The sequence below is a fragment of the Hyperolius riggenbachi genome, chromosome 9, assembly GCF_040937935.1.
Source record: "Hyperolius riggenbachi isolate aHypRig1 chromosome 9, aHypRig1.pri, whole genome shotgun sequence".
NCBI lineage: Eukaryota > Metazoa > Chordata > Amphibia > Anura > Hyperoliidae > Hyperolius > Hyperolius riggenbachi.
The window spans coordinates 285,621,353-285,639,625 of NC_090654.1; the positions used below are offsets into that span (position 1 = coordinate 285,621,353).

The window sequence follows — 18,273 nt, forward strand, 5'->3', positions numbered from 1 at the left end:
TCACACACTGGTTGCTATTACACTAAGAGGTGCTCCATCCCTCCCACCACAGCCGTCACACACTGATTGCTATTACACTAAGAGGCCCCTCCATCCCTCCCACCCCAGCCGTCACACACTGATTGCTATTACACTAAGAGGCCCCTCCATCCCTCCCACCCCAGCCGTCACACACTGGTTGCTATTAGACTAAGAGGCCCCTCCATCCCTCCCACCCCAGCTGTCACACACTGATTGCTGTTACACTAAGAGGACCCTCCTCCATTCCTCCCACCCCAGCCGTCACACACTGATTGCTATTACACTAAGAGGCCCCTCCCCCATCCCTGCCACCCCAGCCGTCACACACTGATTGCTATTACACTAAGAGGCCCCTCCCCCATCCCGCCCACCCCAGCCGTCACACACTGATTGCTATTAGACTGAGTGGCGTCCCAGGGCCACAAACTCCCTAACACCCTAATCTCTAGTTATCTGGCTTGCAGTCACTGCTATGTATCCTCCTTTCTTATTTCTCTCTGCTTCAAACACAATAGGGGAATAATAGCTGAGAGAGTTGTGCGCCCCTCCTACACTGCGCCCTGAGGCTGTAGCCTCTTTCGCCTCTGCCTCGGCCCGGCCTGGGGGGGGGGGGCGGGGTAGGGGGGAACTACTCACTCCCCCCACTTACAATACAGATTGTGGTTACATTTGTTCTGGCTGGAAGAATCACGGTGGCCACAGCTTTAATATGACACCTTGCACATGGGTCCCCAGACTGTGAGGATCAGCAAGGGAAGACTAGGAAAGGGGCGAAGCAAGTAAAAGCAGCGCCAGAGATTTGGGCGCAGCAGTTGCCACCATAGGCCGTAATAGGAATTACTGTTATAGCGGCGTTCAGACAGTAATTTGGGCGCTGTCAAACGACGGAGCCCAAATTACCATAAAAATAGTGTCATTAGGTTGCCAGCAATAACTGGAGCTGAATTACGTAATTCCCCAATGTCCACAGTGGCCTGGAGGGGGGAATAGTCATTAACACCGCCGGGACTTGCAGGAGCAGCGCAGGATGTTTATTGGCTTTACCCTGCGCCCAAACTTCCCAGCTGCTGAATTATCGGTACGCGAAAGGGGGTGACTGGGAGGAGGGCTTGATTTGCAGTTCTGCAAATGTTCTGAAACTTCTTAGGGCCCTTTTCCACTAGCAATCGCAATCACAAATCACAAACGCCAGCGATTGCGATTGCGATTTTTCATTAATTCTGTTATGCGATTGCGATTTGTGATTTTCATTTGCATTGCATTATCATTGTAAAAATCGCTCCAGGAAGCGATTGCGATTTGCGATTAGCGATTTCCAAATCGAATCACTGTAGTGGAAAATACTTCTCGTGATTTCTATGATAAAGTAACAACTCTAGCGATTTAAAAATCACTAGCGATTTGCGATTTTGCGATTCAGCAATCACAATCGCTCTAGTGGAAAAGGGCCCTTTTACACTTAATTCGTTGGTACGTGGTACGTTTTTTTTTTCTCCATAGCTGTGCATTGTGAAAAAGCTTGCAGTTAAGATGTACAGTACAGACCAAAAGTTTGGCCACACCCACTTACTAAACCTGACAGGGCACACCTGTGAAGTGAAAACCATTTCAGGTGACTACCTCTTGAAGCTCATCAAGAGAATGCCAAGAGTGTGCAAAGCAGTAATCAAAGCAAAAGGTGGCTACTTCGAAGAACCTAGAATATGACAGATTTTCAGTTGTTTCACACTTTTTGGTTATGTACTATACTTCCACATGTGTTAATTCATAGTTTGGATGCCTTCAGTGTGAATCTACAATGTTCATAGTCATGAAAATAAAGAAAACGCTTTGAATGAGTATATAGTGGGAACTGTGCCATAGGAAAACATGGACATTACTTTGAAAATCAGTTTCAAGTCGTTTCAGTTATAACAGAGAGCAACTGATTTAGCGTAAAAGGACCTTCAATGGGAACCTAAACCGAGTAAAATTATTTAAAATAAACACATGATTTACCTACAAATGAATATGACATACAGTGGTTTGCAAAAGTATTCGGCCCCCTTGAAGTTTTCCACATTTTGTCACATTACTGCCACAAACATGAATCAATTTTATTGGAATTCCACATGAAAGACCAATACAAAGTGGTGTATATGTGAGAAGTGGAACGAAAATCATACATCATTCCAAACATTTTTTACAAATCAATAACTGCAAAGTGGGGTGTGCGTAAATATTCAATACTTTGTAGAACCACCTTTTAGGGTATGTCTCTACCAGCTTTGCACATCTAGAGACTGAAATCCTTGCCCATTCTTCTTTGCAAAACAGCTCCAGCTCAGTCAGATTAGATGGACAGCATTTGTGAACAGCAGTTTCAGATCTTGCCACAGATTCTCGATTGGATTTAGATCTGGACTTTGACTGGGCCATTCTAACACATAGATATGTTTTGTTTTAAACCTTTCCATTGTTGCCCTGGCTTTATGTTTAGGGTCATTGTCCTGCTGGAAGGTGAACCTCTGCCCCAGTCTTAAGTCTTTTGAAGACTCCAAGAGGCACACCACTTTGTATTTGTCTTTCACGTGGAATTCCAATAAAATTGATTCATGTTTGTGGCAGTAATGTGACAAAATGTGGAAAACTTCAAGGGGGCTGAATACCTTTGCAAACCACTGTACTTACCTCGCCGTCAGTTCCTCTCAGAAGCTCACCATTTGCTTCATAGAATGATTCCTTCCTGAAATATATCAGTTGCTGTCAGTTATATTTCAGTTGCTGTCAGTTATAACTGAAAGGACAAATGATGTGCAAGGTAATGTCCATTTTTCCCTGTGGCTCAAGTGGGCGATATTACCTTTTAAAAGTGGGCCGACTAGGAAGCTGTTACAGGGTCATCGCCATTTTTAAAATAGAGGAAGAAGAATTCTGTTGATCACAGTGGACAAACCGGACACAGGAGAGGAGAAAGAGACTGATGAGTAGACTACAGGTAGTCCTCGGTTAACGAACGAGATAGGGACTGTAGGCTCGTTCTTAACCTGAATCTGTTCTTAAGTCGAAACAGTGTCACAGGAAGCGCCGGATTGCAGCAATTTAAAAGTTTTAAAGTACATTTAACATTGATATAAAGACGCCATGTGTGTTTGGGGTTTTTTTATGCAGAGGGTGACGCCAGGACATGGGAGGTGTGCGGTATGTAACTGCTCACCTCCCCACACACACGGCGTCTTTAGATCAATGTAAATGTACTTAAAAACATTTAAATTGCCGCAATCCGGCGCTGGCTGTGACGTCATGGACGGGCCGGAGCAATCGTCGGGCCGTTCGTAACCCGAGAACTACCTGTACGCTGGAGGGGAGTATGACATGTTTATTTATATTTTGACTTTTCAGTTTCTCTTCAGATTGGTTTTAAAGCGGACCCAAACCAAACATTTTTTTTATTCAAAATATTTAGTTGCACCGCTCTGACACATACAAAGATAAACCCTCCTTCAAGCCTATGAGCATTTCAGTGCATGCTTTTCACCCTTCCCTCTTCATAACTAGGGTTATACTGGGGGCAGCCATTAGCAATTCCTCCTTTGCCAGACACCTCCTACTCCACCAGTCTGCCGGATTCTGTCCCGGCAATATGAAAGGAAGGGAGGGGTTTCTCTAATAAATGTAAAATATTTTATATTTGTCATCATGCAGCTGAAAAAAAGGCTGCCATTTATTATTATAATTTAGTAAATAGATTTTATTTCTGAAATCTTGTATTTTTGATTTGGGTCCACTTTAAAGGGGAACTGAAGAGAGAGGTATATGGAGGCTGTCATGTTTATTTCCTTTTAATCAATACCAGTTGCCTGGCAGCCCTGCTGGTCTATTTCTCTGCAGTATCATCTGATTAAAACCAGAAACAAGCATGCAGCTAATCTTGTCAGATCAGACTTGTAAGTCTGAACCACTGAAACACCTGATCTGCTGCATGCTTGTTCAGGGGCTATGGCTAATAGTATTAGAGGCAGAGGATCAGCAGGGCTGCCAGGCAACTGGTATTGATTAAAAGGAAATAAACATGACAGCCTCCATATACCTCTCTCTTCAGTTCCCCTTTAAGCATTTTCTTTTGTTTTCTTTTTCCAGTGGCTTCTCAGATCCTCCTCCACCCCACCACAGCTTATTGGGACCCTATTATTTGCAGTTGCACTGCAAAGGCACAAATACAGCCCATGCCTGCCCGGTAGCACAAACCTGCTTGTGCATGGAGGAAAAAGCCGTGTATGAGTGCCTGTAACGATTGTGGAATCGTCTCTGTGGTCAGAGCACCAGACGTGCGCTGACGCGGCGGATTTCCTCCACAAGCGTATTATTGCGGACACCCAGGCTAGGTGCTATGCACCCGCAGAGGGCAATTCCCACCGGCAGATGGCGCTGTGGAGTGCAGGCGAACTCAGCCGCTGCACAGCCACAGATGCCAAATAGGAATTGTACAGATCCGGGACAAGGTACAATCAGGCAGGGCTGGATAGCCCACAGGGAACAGAGCAAAGGGACAGAACCAATGTGTGCCCACCAAATTAGTCGCCACCCAGCGACGGCGAACACACAACGGCGGAAACGAAGTAGGAAACGCAATCGCAAGAATGGCGATTGCCAATAGCGACACAAGACTGAGCAGGACAGAGCACAAGGGTAGCAAAGGCACAGCAAATCATACAAAGAGAAAGAAGATAAACGCTAGCTGAACGCGAACACCGAACTCATTCGCAACAGTGCACGCGTTCGTGCGCGGTCTCCGCGTGTTACGCACAACAGAGACAAGCACGCCTAACTAACCAAAGACAGACAAACACGAAACAGAGAACGCGAGCGCTTGCTTAACGGTTACCTCACCGAGCCTACAGCAAGCATTTCGAATCAGACAAGACAGACAAACGTGAAACAGGAACTAGGCAGAAAGGATCCACCGCTCTTCCGACAGAGCAAGTGTGATCCAAGCAGAAACACAGATCAGAACGATCCACAGCCGCTACCGCTAGCGGTTAGTGCGATTCAGGAAGACAGATCAGAAGGATCCACAGCACTAGCAAAAAGTGGCTAGCGTGATCCAGGTACAGAGTAGCAGAACAGAAGGATCCCCAGCGCTAGCGAAAAGTGGCCAGCGCGATCCCAGAAGACAGAACAGAAGGATCCCCAGCGCTAGCGAAAAGTAGCCAGCGCGATCCCAGGAGACAGAACAGAAGGATCCCCAGCGCTAGCGAAAAGTGGCAAGCGCGATCCCAGAAGACAGAACAGAAGGATCCACAGCACTAGCGCAAAGAGACTAGTGCGATCCAGAGAAGATAATAACAGAACAGAAGGGCCTACCAGTAGCAACCGCTGCTCTGGTTAGCACCCCACAGACAGACAGAACAGGCAATACAAATAATACAATCCTAACTAGACTAGGGAATCTGCCTAGCGCAGTCCCACGAATAACTCTAAACTAATCTTCAACGAGAAGTAGCATGGCTGACACTCACTAGGAGTGTATACTACATAGCAGTGTCCATCAGGAACAGACCATGGAAGGGAAATGACCAGCCAAGCCTTCTGGGAAACATAAAGCTCTTATAGTGCCAGTCATCACAGGAGGCAGGTAAGGGATTTGCATGACTAATGTATGCAAATTCCTCAGCAACCCAAGCTGCAAAACTGACAGAAGGTCTCTCTTAAAGAGACCTGCAGAATGCAGACGTGAACAGTGGTCAAAACGCTGCCTGTCTGCACAGGCAGCTGAGCAGATTCTCACAGTGCCTTAGTGCTACTGCACAAGCTGCACTTGTGCATGCAATCTACTATAACGGAACCTGTTTGTATATAGGGGACCGGCTGTATAGGACAATCCCAAATGCATGAAAAATGAGGCATGCAACGCGTTTGCGATTGGCAAAAAATAAAAGAGAACCAGTGAAAAAGCAGAACCACACTCAGGGCTGGTTCAGACGGAGGCTTGCGGAGCGTTTACCGCAAGTGTTCGGAACCTCGCGGTAAACGCTCCCATTCAAGTGAATGGGAGCGTTTACACCGAGCTTTTGCGTGCTTTTACCCGAACACGGCGTTCGGGTCCCGATTTTCGCGAGCGTTCGGGCTGCCCCTGGAAGCGACATGTTGCTTCCAGGGAGCGGTCAACCGCGACGGCTAATGTTCCCCTAGGGGAAGAAAAAAACGCGACCGCATCACGACGCGACCGAAGGCTACTGAAAGCCTGACCGCGCAGCCGCCGCAACGCCCCCAGACGCGACGCCACGCAGACGTCCGTATGAACCAGCCCTAACTATGCTAATGGCTGTACTATAGCTCCCAACTGTCCCTCTTAAGGAGGGACAGTCCGTCTTTGGCTGCCCTATCCCTCTTTCCACCTCTATTGTCCCTTTTTCTAAGTAAATATCCTACCTTATAATTAGCAAGTGTCCCTGTGTCGTGTCGTGTCCGTGTGTCAATGCTTTTGCGGTACTGCGCATGTCCTGCACTGACACAGCCGTTGGGACAGGATGCAGGACGGGCTAGGAGGCCGGCCAGGGGCGCGTGTGTGCGCGCGAGCATGCGGGGGCGCACTGACTGGTGGCGGAGGTGGGACCGAGATCTAGAGCCGTTTTTAAACGGGCTTAGGTCAACTAATATATATATATATATATATATATATATATATTTCTCTACTAAGAAAATGTGTTTGATTGACTCTTAACTTTATTCCCATCCTTTAAATTGATATAATACTAATTTTAAAATGTTAATATGAAGGAAAATGAACCAGGATAGAAAGGTCCAGTGTGGTTTGAATTTTTTTCTTATGAAATCTTATGGTATGCGTGACTATGTGACAGGTGCATGATCAGGGGTGTGGCAGGGGCGTGGCTTAAAGGGGCTCTATGGCGAAAAATTCCAAAATATGTGCAAACATAGACAAAGTACGTTTTTTCCAGAGTAAAATTAGCCATAAATTACTTTTCTCCTATGTTGCTGTCACGGTAGGTAGTAAAAATCTGACAGAAGCGACAGATTTTGGACTAGTCCATCTTTTCATAGGGGATTCTCAGCAAGGCTTTTATTCTTTATAAAGATATTCTTTAAAAATCATTTAAACAATGATGCTGGCCAGCTTCCCTGCTCGCTACACAGTTTTTGGGCAGTTGGACAGAGCAACTGCCATTCACTAAGTGCTTTTGAAAATAAATAAATAAATAGCTGAGAATCACCCCATGAAGAAATGGACTAGTCCAAAACCTGTTGCTTTTGTCAGATTTCTACTATCTACTGTAAGTGACAGCAACATTGGAGAAAAGTAATGTATGGCTCATTTTACTCTGGAAAAAACGTACTATTTGTTTATGTTTGCACATATCTTAAATTTTACAATTTTCCGCCACAGTTCCCCTTTAAGTGTCCCTCTTTCTCATCTCAAACAGTTGAGAGGTATGGCTGTACTCTTGCGATCTAGAAATCATGTACGACCTGAAATGCAATTGAAATGTGACCGCTGTAAAGATACTATACATACTGCATTTGGTCAGTCCATCTCCAAATTGCATACATCCGCATAAGATTTGTATCAACTAGAATAATTAGCACCCCACTGGCCATCCCAACAGTACACACTGAGCAGGCAAGGGCTGCAGTGGGAGGAGATGGGCTGCATCAGGTGATTAGATGTAGCTCCTCCTCCCTCAGCAATAAGGAGTTACCGGATGCAGCCAGGAAGGAACTTTCCTTATATTATGTATTTATTAAAGCACATTTTATTATATCAGAAGCATTATTGGAATGGGAGGCTGAAAATAATCTTTATTCAGACCCACTTGCCATCTATTGCTCTCTGGCCATGTAGGAGATAGGCAGGCTGGAAGCTTCTCCCCCTTTAGGGCCACTTACCATCCCAGCAGCAGGCCACACGTCACCACGAAGCAGACAAACACCACGGCGATGTAGAAGGGGGGCGAGTATTCGTACAGGGTGGTCAGGAGGGCGGCCGGCATAGCGGAACCAGGCTCAGCATAGCACAGCGCGGAAAACGAGGATTGAACAATGCTGGTCACTCCGGGCCGCCGTACGCTCAGCTGTCAACGCTTCCCATTGGCCTGGCTGAGCGGAGCCGCATGAGCGCACGTGACCCGCTGTCAGTGACGCCACGCCCGCCATCTTGGCTGAGGGAAAGAAACGCTACCGCCCGTGCTAACAATGCAGCCGCCATCTTTGTTTTGGGAAGAAAGATGCAGACTTTTCAACAACGCCGTGACCGCCATCTTTGTATCGGGAAAGCTGCTCTGTGACTAAAGCCAAATTACGAGACAGTCTAGCCATTATTTCATAAGCAGAGACCATTCGCGAGAGCGTTTATGACGCAAATCAGAGTATATCTGCGTGTGTTGCGTTCTGCGGGGTATATTACATCGTATTATTTGCTACAGACGTTCCCTGTTGGGTTATGCGCAGAACTCCTGGTTTGCCCTTTTCAAACATGGCGCCCTGTAGGAAGCAATACATCCTATCACCGGTGAAGCAAGTAACGTTTCTCATCTTTGATGCCGCCACACAGAATTATGCTGCAATACAACGCATAGCAATGACCAAATACTTTAAAATTAGATGAATATAAGGAACCTCAAAGTTTTGCCCTTTACAAAGATGGCCGCCGCTGTCCTCGGGAGGGGGCGCATTGGCCCCGCCCCGCACTCTGGGCTCAGCGCTCTGACTGGGAGGATCACGTGACGCGTTGCTTTACTCCCTGCAGCGGGTGTTGGCTGAGGATTCCCAGCAGAATGGTGAGTGAGCAGCGCCTGGCGACACACGGGACGCCTCATTCCCTCCCCCTGCAGGGGACAAGCTGAGCCTGTAGCCTGTCCCCTCCTTTCCCAGCCTGAGAGACTCCCTGCAGCCTATCCTCACAAGAGAGACTCCCTGCAGCCTGTTTCCTTTCCCAGCCTGAGAGACTCCCTGCAGCCTATCCTCACCCTCCTACCCAGCCAGAGAGACTCCCTGCAGCCTATCCCCACCCTCCTACCCAGCCAGAGAGACACCCTGCAGCCTATCCTCACAAGAGAGATTACCTGCAGCCTGCCCCCCTCCTTCCCCAGCCTGAGAGACTCCCTGCAGCCTGCCCCCTCCTTCTCCAGCCTGAGAGACTCCCTGCAGCCTATCCTCACAAGAGAGACTCCCTGCAGCCTGCCCCCTCCTTCCCCAGCCCGAGAGACTCCTTGCAGCCTGCCCCCTCCTTCCCCAGCCTGAGAGACTCCTTGCAGCCTATCCTCACCCTCCTACCCAGCCATAGAGACTCCCTGCAGCCTATCCTCACCCTCCTACCCAGCCAGAGAGACTCCCTGCAGCCTATCCTCACCCTCCTACCCAGCCAGAGAGACTCCCTGCAGCCTATCCCCACCCTCCTACCCAGCCAGAGAGACACCCTGCAGCCTATCCTCACCCTCCTACCCAGCCAGAGAGACTCCCTGCAGCCTATCCCCACCCTCCTACCCAGCCAGAGAGACACCCTGCAGCCTATCCCCACCCTCCTACCCAGCCAGAGAGACTCCCTGCAGCCTATCCCCCACCTTCCTACCCAGCCAGAGAGACTCCCTGCAGCCTATCCCCACCCTTTTACCCAGCCAGAGAGACTCCCTGCAGCCTATCCCCACCCTCCTACCCAGCCAGAGAGACTCCCTGCAGCCTACTCCCACCCTCCTACCCAGCCAGAGAGACTCCCTGCAACCTACTCCCACCCTCCTACCCAGCCAGAGAGACTCCCTGCAGCCTATCCCCACCCTCCTACCCAGCCAGAGAGACTCCCTGCAGCCTATCCCCACCTTCCTACCCTGCCAGAGAGACTCCCTGCAGCCTATCCCCACCCTCCTACCCAGCCAGAGAGACTCCCTGCAGCCTATCCCCACCTTCCTACCCAGCCAGAGAGACTCCCTGCAGCCTATCCCCACTCTCCTACCCAGCCAGAGAGACTCACTGCAGCCTATCCTCACCAGAGAGACTCCTTGCAGCCTGTCCCCTCCCCAGCCAGAGACTCCCTGCAGACTATCCTCACCAGAGAGACTCCCTGCAGACTATCCTCACCAGAGAGACTCCCTGCAGACTATCCTCACCAGAGAGACTCCCTGCAGCCTGTCCCCTCCTTCCCCAGCCTGAGAGACTCCCTGCAGCCTATCCCCATCCTCCTACCCAGCCAGAGAGACCCCCTGCAGCCTATCCTCACCAGAGAGAGACTCCCTGCAGCCTATCTTCACCCTCCTCCTCACCAGAGAGACTCCCTGCAGCTTATCCTCACCAGAGAGACTCCCTGCAGCATATTCTCACGCTCCTCCTCACCAGAGATACTCCCTGCAGCTCACCAGAGATACTCCCTGCAGCCTATCCTCACCAGAGAGACTCCCTGCAGCCTATCCCCACCCTCCTACCCAGCCAGAGAGACTCACTGCAGCCTATCCTCACCCTCCTCCTCACCAGAGATACTCCCTGCAGCTTATCCTCACCAGAGATACTCCCTGCAGCTTATCCTCTCCAGAGATACTCCCTGCAGCTTATCCTCTCCAGAGATACTCCCTGCAGCTTATCCTCTCCAGAGATACTCCCTGCAGCTTATCCTCTCCAGAGATACTCCCTGCAGCCTATCCTCTCCAGAGATACTCCCTGCAGCCTATCCTCTCCAGAGATACTCCCTGCAGCCTATCCTCTCCAGAGATACTCCCTGCAGCCTATCCTCACCAGAGAGACTCCCTGCAGCCTAACCTCACCAGAGAGACTCCCTGCAGCCTAACCTCACCAGAGAGACTCCCTGCAGCCTAACCTCACCAGAGAGACTCCCTGCAGCCTAACCTCACCAGAGAGACTCCCTGCAGCCTAACCTCACCAGAGAGACTCCCTGCAGCCTAACCTCACCAGAGAGACTCCCTGCAGCCTATCCTCACCAGAGAGACTCCCTGCAGCCTATCCTCACCAGAGAGACTCCCTGCAGCCTATCCTCACCAGAGAGACTCCCTGCAGCCTATCCTCACCAGAGAGACTCCCTGCAGCCTATCCTCACCAGAGAGACTCCCTGCAGCCTATCCTCACCAGAGAGACTCCCTGCAGCCTATCCTCACCAGAGAGACTCCCTGCAGCCTATCCTCACCAGAGAGACTCCCTGCAGCCTATCCTCACCAGAGAGACTCCCTGCAGCCTATCCTCACCAGAGAGACTCCCTGCAGCCTATCCCCACCCTCCTACCCAGCCAGAGAGACTCCCTGCAGCCTATCCTCACCAGAGAGACTCCCTGCAGCCTATCCCCACCCTCCTACCCAGCCAGAGAGATTCCTTGCACCCTCTCCACCTCAGGGATACTCCCTGCACCCACCCCATCCCTGCCAGTAACATCACATAATTGTGGTATAATTATATCATGCTAGTAAAATTACATAATTGCACTATGCAAGCAACACAACATCCCTCTGGTATTGTTACATCACGCTAGTCACATGACATCCCTCTGGTATTGTTACATCATGCTAGTCACATGACATGACACTGCAGGGCAGTAGCATTTGTTGAGATAGTCCTAGTGTTGAACTGTTTGAGGTTCAGTCAATTTTTGGTAGATACCTTGCTGGGATCAATAGACAATCAAAGTGCTGTGTGTGGTGGTGAATCTATTCCTCTCTGAACCAGTTCTGATCAGTCTGAATAGTTTTCTTTTTCTTCTTTTTAATATGAAAAAAGTGTACAAAAAAACGTCAGTGCATCAATATATCCATAGACATGTTCACCCTATTAAACAACCACTTTTTCCACCACTGCGGTATATCGATGTCCTCCGTGACTTCATCAAAGCCACAAGGACTTAGATATACGTCTTTTAGCAGAAGCAGTGCTGTGCAGGATTGGGCTTGTTCCTGTGCACACCTCCGACACTATCTGCTGCTGCATTAATTGGCTCAGGGAATACATGTTCCCTGAGCCAATAAGATTACTTATTAATAAAATTACTTTTATTTTCCCAGTTCATAGTGAAAAATACACACCGCAGCATTATTTCAGAATCACATTTCCTCACCATGAATTGTGATAGGAACATAATTTAAGTTTTGTGATAAACGGTAGATACAGCCAAACAAAATGTGTTTTTTATTTACAGTAGTGCTTTTTATTTTTAAACTGAAATTGGTAAAACTGAGAAATGTGTGTTTTTAATTTTTTTCTTCCATGAAAATACATAAAAAAAACAAAATTGTCCAAGAGAAAAATTACCATAGGATGAAAGCCTAGTTAGGCCTGGTGCACACCAATCTGTTTTTGAAGTGTTCCACAAACCGCTTCCGCCTGTAAAAAAAAAAAAAAAAAAGGTTGGCTAATGTATTTCAGTGGGATGGTGCACACCAGAGGTTTGAGGTTTTTGATAATGATGTTATCCATTCAGTTGTGTCCGACTCTTGGTGATTCTATGGGTTAGCTCTCTCCATGCTGTCCGATCTTGTACCATTTCTGCCAGTTGCCTTAAAGGAATACTATCGATTGAAACGACTTTTTTTTTTTAATACTCTATATTAGTGTACACATTACCACTAGTGCTAGGGGCACTTTATTTATTCACCCAGTTCTCTCTCTCTCACTATCCCTGCTTAAAAATTCATTTCTCACACAGCTCATAGTAGTTTGGGTCACCCTGAGCTGCTTGGTTACTCTGTCACACAGCTCACAAATATATGTCACTGTGTCACTCACAGCATGCAGCAGATATGAGGAGAAATAGGCTGATCTGAGGTGGTAACAGGTAACTAAATGAGCTGTAATATTGCTGGAATATAACAAGCTATAACAGTAGTCTGTGTTTACACTCAATCTAAATGGAAAAGGAGCGCTCCATAGTGCATTACTGTGTAAAGGTTTTTAATCGCAAGATAAAAATATATACTCACAAGATGCAAGTAAATATGCGCTTATCGGCGGATCACCACCGCTAAACCTCCCCTTGGCGGTTCGTCCTTCCGCCTCTGTGGCCAGCAGTGCGTACTCCGGTCGGACGGTGCTCGTCTCGCTAGGGGTAGGGGGTGGGCGGGGTTTGGTCCTGGCGTGCCTACAGCGTCATTACGCGTTTCGGCGCTTCAGCGCCTTCGTCAGATGACGCTCTAGGCATTGGCACGCCTCTTATACACACAGCCATCGCCTAGGTAACGGCGGCGGCGGCGGTGTGGGAAAATAGATGCGTGTCTGCATTAAAAGTGTCATAATGGTAAGGGCTGTGGCAGGGGAGTGGGAAGAAAGGCTTTGCAGCATAACTATAAATAAACAATAAAATATGGCAAAACTTTACATTCACGGGTTTTTTTCCCAGAAGAAGTTTTCATGAATGTAAAGTTTTGCCATATTTTATTGTCGCTTAGATTTATGTATTTGTCTGTGCCAGGGGGGTTTCTCCCCTCCCCTGGTCAGTTACTATGTGTGTGACCAATTTATGTATGTTTTTATTATTTTAACTTTTTATGCTATTTTGTGAGCGGGGAGTCCGAAGCATTGTGGCCAGTTCTTTTATTTATAGTTATGCTGCAAAGCCTTTCTTCCCACTCCCCTGCCACAGCCCTTACCATTATGACACTTTTAATGCAGACACGCATCTATTTTCCCACACCGCCGCCGCCGCCGTTACCTAGGCGATGGCTGTGTGTATAAGAGGCGTGCCAATGCCTAGAGCGTCATCTGACGAAGGCGCTGAAGCGCCGAAACGCGTAATGACGCTGTAGGCACGCCAGGACCAAACCCCGCCCACCCCCTAGCGAGACGAGCACCGTCCGACCGGAGTACGCACTGCTGGCCACAGAGGCGGAAGGACGAACCGCCAAGGGGAGGTTTAGCGGTGGTGATCCGCCGATAAGCGCATATTTACTTGCATCTTGTGAGTATATATTTTTATCTTGCGATTAAAAACCTTTACACAGTAATGCACTATGGAGCGCTCCTTTTCCATTTAGATTGCTGCACATTCCCAACGTCAGGAGCAGAACCGTGCATTCATTCCTGTGATTTAATAAGTTGTTGGAAGTGGCTACACTCAGTGGGCTAGCACGAAGACTTTTCTTGCTGCTGTTTGTTTATGTGTTTACACTCAGACTGGCTGCCTGCTTGAGGCGATTCACTCCAGGCTGCATCCACTTTACAAGCTGCTGAGAGGGGCAGACCACTGTCTACAATTAGCATTATTAGTATCTTTATCAGTAAAGAGAAGCAAAGATAATAAACACACATTGCTAGAATCTTTAACCCCTTACCACCATATCAACAAGATTCTTTCAGAAAGGTGATAATTAAACTATACCTGAGGAGTTGATAGCAACTCCCCTGTGCAGAGACATGGTCTAGCCCTCTGGGAGCTCAGTATTAGATACATTTTGTATCCAACACTGACGCCAAAACTGACTGAGGATTTTACAGCTGAGAGGAACAGCTGTGTGAGGAATCAAATTGCTCCTAGTACTTGCCCTAATGTGTGCTACAACATACAGCATTTCAAAATAAATGCATACATCGATAGTATTCCTTTAAGCTCAATCCTGTGTCAGCTTTGATGGTATCAAGCCAATTCTCTGGCGGCCTTGTCGCCTTTTGCTACTGATCAGTCCCAGCATTAGGTTTTTCTCTAAGGAATTTGATCGCATCACGTGGCCGAAATATGGGAGTCTGAGTCTGGTGATCTTGCCTTCCAGTGACATGTCTGGTCTTATACGTTCCAATACTTCTTTGTTCGTCATTCTTGCTGTCCAAGAGGTTGAGGTTTTTAGCAAACCGCAAACGTGGGTCCTGCAGCACTTTTGCGGTTTTCAGAAGCGTTTCTGCCTCAATGTAAAGTATAGGAAAAGTTCAAACTGCTCTGAAAAACGCTAGATCAGAGCTGTTTTCTAGGCGTTTTTGTTACATTAGCTGTTCAGTAACAGCTTCACTGTAACAATATATGAAATCTGCTACACAAAGACGCTCCAAAAAACGATAGGCATGTGTAGAAAACTTCTCTAAACATGCCTAGAATGGCTCAGAAATCTGCTTCAAAAAGCTCTGGCGTTTTGCAGATCTGCTAGAGGTTTTTGGTGTGCACTGGGCCTTAAGGTGCATACACACATCAGACTATAGTCTTTGGAAACTGAAAGATCACAGACCAATCTTACCCCCTTCCATGTAGTATGAGAGCCATACCTACACAGTCTATTCTATGGAGCTGCACTCCCCATCAGACAGAAATCTTACCCCCTTCCATGTAGTATGAGAGCCACACCTACACAGTCTATTCTATGGAGCTGAACTCCCCATCAGACAGAAATCTTTGCAAGATGCTGCACACAGATGCTGTACAGACACAAAAGATCAGTATCTGCAAAAGATCTGTTCCTACCAAAAATCCATTCCTGCAAATTGCAATGATAGTCTATGAGATCTGCAGATCATCGTACACACATGATTTAACTGACATTCATCTGCAGATCAGATCCACCAGGATGGATTTTCAGATCTGTGGATGATTGCTTGATCTGCAGATGAATGTCAGTTAAATCATGTGTGTACGATGATCTGCAGATCTCATAGACTATCATTGCAATTTGCAGGGATGGATTTTTGGTAGGAACAGATCTTTTGCAGATACTGATCTTTTGTGTCTGTACAGCATCTGTGTGTGCAGCATCATGCAAAGATTTTTTTCTGATGGGGAGTTCAGCTCCATAGAATAGACTGTGTAGGTATGGCTCTCATACTACATGGAAGGGGGTAAGATTTCTGTCTGATGGGGAGTGCAGCTCCATAGAATAGACTGTGTAGAGTATGGCTCTCATACTACATGGAAGGGGGTAAGATTTCTGTCTGATGGGGAGTGCAGCTCCATAGAATAGACTGTGTAGGTGTGGCTCTCATACTACATGGAAGGGGGTAAGATTTCTGTCTGATGGGGAGTGCAGCTCCATAGAATAGACTGTGTAGGTGTGGCTCTCATACTACATGGAAGGTGGTAAGATTTCTGTCTGATGGGGAGTGCAGCTCCATAGAATAGACTGTGTAGAGTATGGCTCTCATACTACATGGAAGGGGGTAAGATTTCTGTCTGATGGGGAGTGCAGCTCCATAGAATAGACTGTGTAGGTGTGGCTCTCATACTACATGGAAGGGGGTAAGATTTCTGTCTGATGGGGAGTGCAGCTCCATAGAATAGACTGTGTAGGTGTGGCTCTCATACTGCATGGAAGGGGGTAAGATTTCTGTCTGATGAGGAGTGCAGCTCCATAGAATAGACTGTGTAGGTGTGACTCTCATACTACATGGAAGGAGGTAAGATTTCTGTCTGATGGGGAGTGCAGCTCCATAGAATAGACTGTGTAGGTGTGGCTCTCATACTACATGGAAGGGGGTAAGATTTCTGTCTGATGGGGAGTGCAGCTCCATAGAATAGACTGTGTAGGTGTGGCTCTCATACTGCATGGAAGGGGGTAAGATTTCTGTCTGATGAGGAGTGCAGCTCCATAGAATAGACTGTGTAGGTGTGGCTCTCATACTACATGGAAGGGGGTAAGCTCTCTGTCTGATGGGGAGTGCAGCTCCATAGAATAGACTGTGTAGGTGTGGCTCTCATACTACATGGAAGGGGGTAAGATTTCTGTCTGATGGGGAGATCAGCTCCATAGAATAGACTGTGTAGGTGTGGCTCTCATACTACATGGAAGGGGGTAAGATTTCTGTCTGATGGGGAGCTCAGCTCCATAGAATAGACTGTGTAGGTGTGGCTCTCATACTACATGGAAGGGGGTAAGATTTCTGTCTGATGGGGAGTGCAGCTCCATAGAATAGACTGTGTAGGTGTGGCTCTCATACTACATGGAAGGGGGTAAGATTTCTGTCTGATGGGGAGTGCAGCTCCATAGAATAGAGTGTGTAGTATGGCTCTCATACTACATGGAAGGGGGTAAGATTTCTGTCTGATGTGGAGTGCAGCTCCATAGAATAGACTGTGTAGGTGTGGCTCTCATACTACATGAAGGGTGGTAAGATTGGTCTGTGATCTTTCAGTTTCCAAAGACTATGGTCTGATGTGTGTATGTGGCCCTAGTCTTGAAAACAAACGTTATATATTTTATTTCGGTGTCTTAACCTACTTGCGTCCGCCTAACGCCGATTGGTGTCAGGTCCTGGGGGTGTGGTTTGTTTCATTCTACCAGCCTAACAGACTGTTAGATGGCTATTTACACTGTACAGTGCTGCGATCTACATCAGCGATGTACTGGGGACGGCCGTGTCACTCGTCTGTCCCCTGGAGAGGCTCACAGAGCGATTGGCTCTCATCGGTTGATGCCTATGAGAGAGATCGCTGAAATTGGCTGTCGGGGGGAGGGAGGGGTAAAACATAAATAAAAATTGTAATTTTTAATAAAAAAAATAATTAAAAAACAAACCCTATAGCAGCAATCAGAGCCCACCAACAGAAAGCTCTGTTGGTGGGCAGATAAGGGGGGGGGATCGCTTGTGTGCTAAGTAGTATGGCTCTGCAGCAAGGTGTTAAAACTGCAGAGCACTAAAATGTTAAACATAGCCTGGTCACCAGGGGGGGTTTAAGCCTGTGGTCCTCAGGTGGCTAAGTAGGGATAAAGTTATTGCTGATTAAATAGGGACATAGCTAAAATGTCAAAATTACAGTGGTCCATAAGGGGGAAACAAGGTCTGGATGCAGAGTGGTTTAAGGCAGGCGACGTCAACTTGTTTCGCAGTGACTCTTCTCCAGGCCTTTATATATACAAAGTGTATCTGAATATCATAAACTGATAAAACAAGGTGATCCTAGGCTGTCCTGCTCCCATGTGGCTACCGTATTTGGCATCTATTTGGCAGTGCGCCCTGCTTAATCCTTGCCCAGATGTTTTTTGCTTGAATTGTCAGTTTGTGATATTCAGATACACTTTGTATTTATGAAGGCCTGGAGAAGAGTATTGGGACTCGAAACATCGAAACAAAATCATTCTCGCCTGCCTTGAATAATTGTTTTCCACTTGTTTTTGCATTGAACACGTCTATGGATGTATTGATGATGCACCGAAGTTTTTTGTACACTTTTATACTTTTTGCAAATTAAAAAGAAGAAAAAGTTTCATGGTCAGTTTTGCTGGTTTCCTGGAATTTTTTGAACTTTATTTAGCCTTGTAATCGATTGTGGTTCATATTGGTGCGGTGGAACACCGAGAAAGGGTAGTCTTTTTGTACCTCCCAATTGTTAATATTTCAGGGAATCGTTTTGTTTGC

General features: G+C 47.3%; 2 protein-coding genes across 2 annotated transcripts in view; one reads left to right on the plus strand and one right to left on the minus strand.

Moving 5' to 3' along the window:
- CGRRF1 (cell growth regulator with ring finger domain 1) overlaps nucleotides 1–8,104 on the minus strand; it is a 36,616-nt gene extending 28,512 nt beyond the window's left edge. The window contains exon 1 of the mRNA XM_068254720.1: nucleotides 7,909–8,104. Within this exon, the coding sequence (XP_068110821.1) occupies nucleotides 7,909–8,012 (104 nt within the window). The 5' untranslated portion in view covers nucleotides 8,013–8,104. The remainder of the gene's footprint in view (nucleotides 1–7,908) is intronic.
- Nucleotides 8,105–8,697: 593 nt separating this feature from the next.
- The window catches only part of GMFB (glia maturation factor beta), a 33,588-nt gene continuing 24,012 nt past the window's right edge, over nucleotides 8,698–18,273 (plus strand). The window contains exon 1 of the mRNA XM_068252384.1: nucleotides 8,698–8,798. Within this exon, the coding sequence (XP_068108485.1) occupies nucleotides 8,796–8,798 (3 nt within the window). The 5' untranslated portion in view covers nucleotides 8,698–8,795. The remainder of the gene's footprint in view (nucleotides 8,799–18,273) is intronic.